This window comes from Bos indicus, chromosome 10, assembly GCF_029378745.1.
Source record: "Bos indicus isolate NIAB-ARS_2022 breed Sahiwal x Tharparkar chromosome 10, NIAB-ARS_B.indTharparkar_mat_pri_1.0, whole genome shotgun sequence".
NCBI lineage: Eukaryota > Metazoa > Chordata > Mammalia > Artiodactyla > Bovidae > Bos > Bos indicus.
The window spans coordinates 27,916,118-27,918,911 of record NC_091769.1 but is presented as its reverse complement, the minus strand read 5'-3'; the positions used below and the strand labels follow the sequence as shown (position 1 = coordinate 27,918,911).

Here is a 2,794-nt window from a genome sequence, read left to right as displayed (position 1 = left end):
GACCTGAATGGATATGGAGAGCCATAGATGGTTTTTAGGAAGCAAATTCTATTTGCTTTGGATATATATCATATAATTATATATGCATATATATAATTTCAAATAATGAGCTAAATTGAAGCAATGATATATATTAGTTTTGACAACATTTGTACAGTAAAGTTTTGATAGGCTTATTTAAATAAATTTAGAAGTGCTATACTATTAAATATATTAAAGCAAGACTAGATTTTGGATATCTGTTAGAATGACATAACACACTGATCTTGGTATATTTATTCTGCTTTTAACTAGAAACAGTGAATGTAACACTCTACTTCTGTTTAATTTTCTTAGTAATCAGACATTCTGTAAACAACTCACAAAGTATGTTTTTAACAATTCTTAGTAGGAAGAAAATGAAAGGAAAGCAAAATTTCATAAAAATAAATATCGCTACGTTAAGCCTTAGTTCAGTCCTTTGTGGGGATGGGGTATTGTATGTACTACAGTGTATACCCTATTTCTTACTACAAATCTCTGTCAAAAAGTATGAAAGCCACTTCTATAAGGGACCCTCCCCTTGCCATTTATTTTGCCTTCAATCACACTCAACAGCTGAACTCCTGAAGAATAATAAATCCTTTAGACATGAAATGTGTTGAGTTGGTGACTTATACTAACTACAATAGAGCAATTAAAAAGGGGAATCAGGAAGGGAAGTTAGAAGTGGACAGAGCAGCAAAGGCAGGGCAGGGGGAAACAGGGAGGAATAACAGGATGAGAAGAAAGAGAAGGAAGAAAGGCCTGGGAAAGGAGAGGGAAAGGGGGGAAAGTTTTCCTAGCCCAGAGTCCATAAGTGGCTGAAGAAAAATGAAGAGGAAGATACAGGAAGAAAAAAGGAAGGAAATGTAATGGGTTCAAGTAGCATAAAGCCAATCACAGAGGGAAACACCTGGGGTTTCCCAGATCTTTTAATTCCAAGAACAACTTCTATGGCTTCTACCCAGAGTTGTGTGACCACTGGGTTCCTACATGTATGTTCTCAGACTGTGTGTTTGCTCTCGAAGAGTCTGCCCTCTTTTGCACAGCCCTGGCAGAGACCCAAGGAAGAATGTGGGAAAGTTGCAGCATTTAGTATGAAGACTCATTTCAGTCCTCATCTAGCAAGTCTCCCGCTAGGTGCTGATAGGAATTCCTGTCTCTGAGAAGGGTTCCTGTTAAAAGGGTCCCTGTTCTCAAGTCCATAAAGAAGTTTATCTGTTTTGTATTTCTAATAGTTACTTCATGTGAATATTATTCCTTAGGAACTGAGACTCAAGATTACTATAATCTTTGATTATAAATACTTAATATGTAACACCTCTCTTCAGAAGTGAATGTCACTCCCTCCTAAATGAAAGACAAAATAGACTTGATATCATTGTGCATAATTAAGGTAGAACAATCAAAAGCTTCTGTCTGAGTTTGATCATCAGTAATGACCATCAATAATCAACAAGGGATCTTTACAATACAGCCATCACTTAAGAAATCTTTCTATAACTCACTAACTGTCTGCATACCCTCCTCATTGCAACCTTCATTTCTTGATTCCTGAGTGTGTAAATGACTGGATTCAGGAAAGGAGTGAGAACTGCATCAAAGATGGCCAGAAACTTATCCAGGTGTATAGAGGGAGATGGCCACGTGTAGACAAATATCAAAGGACCAAAGAACAAGACTACTACAGTGATGTGAGCTGAAAGTGTGGACAGAGCCTTGGATGAACCTGTTGAAGAGTGTTTCTGAACAGTGAGAATGATGACGATATAGGAGATGATCAGAATGAAGAAGGAGCCAATAGAGATGAATCCACTGTTGGCTGTGACCATGGACTCTAGTTGGTTTATGTCTATGCACGCAAGTTTGATCAACCGAGGAAGATCACAGTAAAAGCTGTCCAACATATTAGGTCCACAGAAGGGTAAGTTTACCACAAAAACCAGTTGAACTGTGGAGTGGATGAGGCCGACCATCCAGGCAGCCACTAAAAAGGAGATGCATAGTCGTGGGCTCATGATGGTCAGATAATGGAGAGGCTTACATATGGCAACGTACCTGTCAAAGGCCATGGCAATGAGCAGCACCACCTCCACACCACCAATGACGTGGATGAAAAAGATCTGAGTGATGCAGCCACTAAAGGAGATGACTTTACGTTTCCTGAAAAGATCATAAATCATCTTGGGAGACGTGACAGAAGAAACACCCATGTCAATGAAGGAGAGGTTGGCCAACAGAAAGTACATGGGAGAGTGTAAGTGAGGGTCACAAGTCACAGTGAGAATAATAAGGGAGTTTCCCATCATGCTTGCCATGAAAAATGTGGAGGAGAACACAAAGAGGAGAAGTTGTATTTCCCAGGAGTTGGTGAGTCCCAGGAACAGAAACTCTGATACCACAGACTGGTTTGCTCCATCCATGGACTTTGTTAGCATTGTTATCTGAAGGAGGACAGTAGGAAAAAATGCAAATTATGACAATTGTGTTGATGAATTTGAAGAAGAAAGGTCAAAGTTATGAAAGCCAATTTACATATTAGCATGAAAACTGATCTAAAATGCTCATGATCTCTAAACCATGTTTACACAGTAAAACTGGTGGCTGTTATATGAAGCTGTTCTTGCCTCCAACTTATCTCTGCATTTAATACCCTTTTCTTCCTCCATGGGTTGATACACTGTATTACTCATGAGACACAAGAAAATAAATATGAGTAATATGCATTCCACCCCAAGTCTTTTTGATTTGGGGTTCAAAACTATTATGATCT

At 38.8% G+C, this 2,794-nt stretch overlaps 1 protein-coding gene across 1 annotated transcript; it reads right to left on the bottom strand.

The window, feature by feature from the left end:
- Positions 1 to 1,505: 1,505 nt before the first annotated feature.
- LOC109564521 (olfactory receptor 4F3/4F16/4F29-like) lies at positions 1,506 to 2,444 on the bottom strand. Its single transcript, XM_019967950.2, has one exon. The coding sequence runs from the start codon at positions 2,442 to 2,444 to the stop codon at positions 1,506 to 1,508; it is 939 nt and encodes a 312-aa protein (XP_019823509.2).
- Positions 2,445 to 2,794: the final 350 nt, after the last annotated feature.

Coding starts and splice junctions, on each gene's coding strand:
- LOC109564521 (XM_019967950.2), bottom strand. CDS start 2,444: ATGGATGGAGCAAACCAGTCTGTGGTATCAGAGTTTCTGTTCCTGGGA.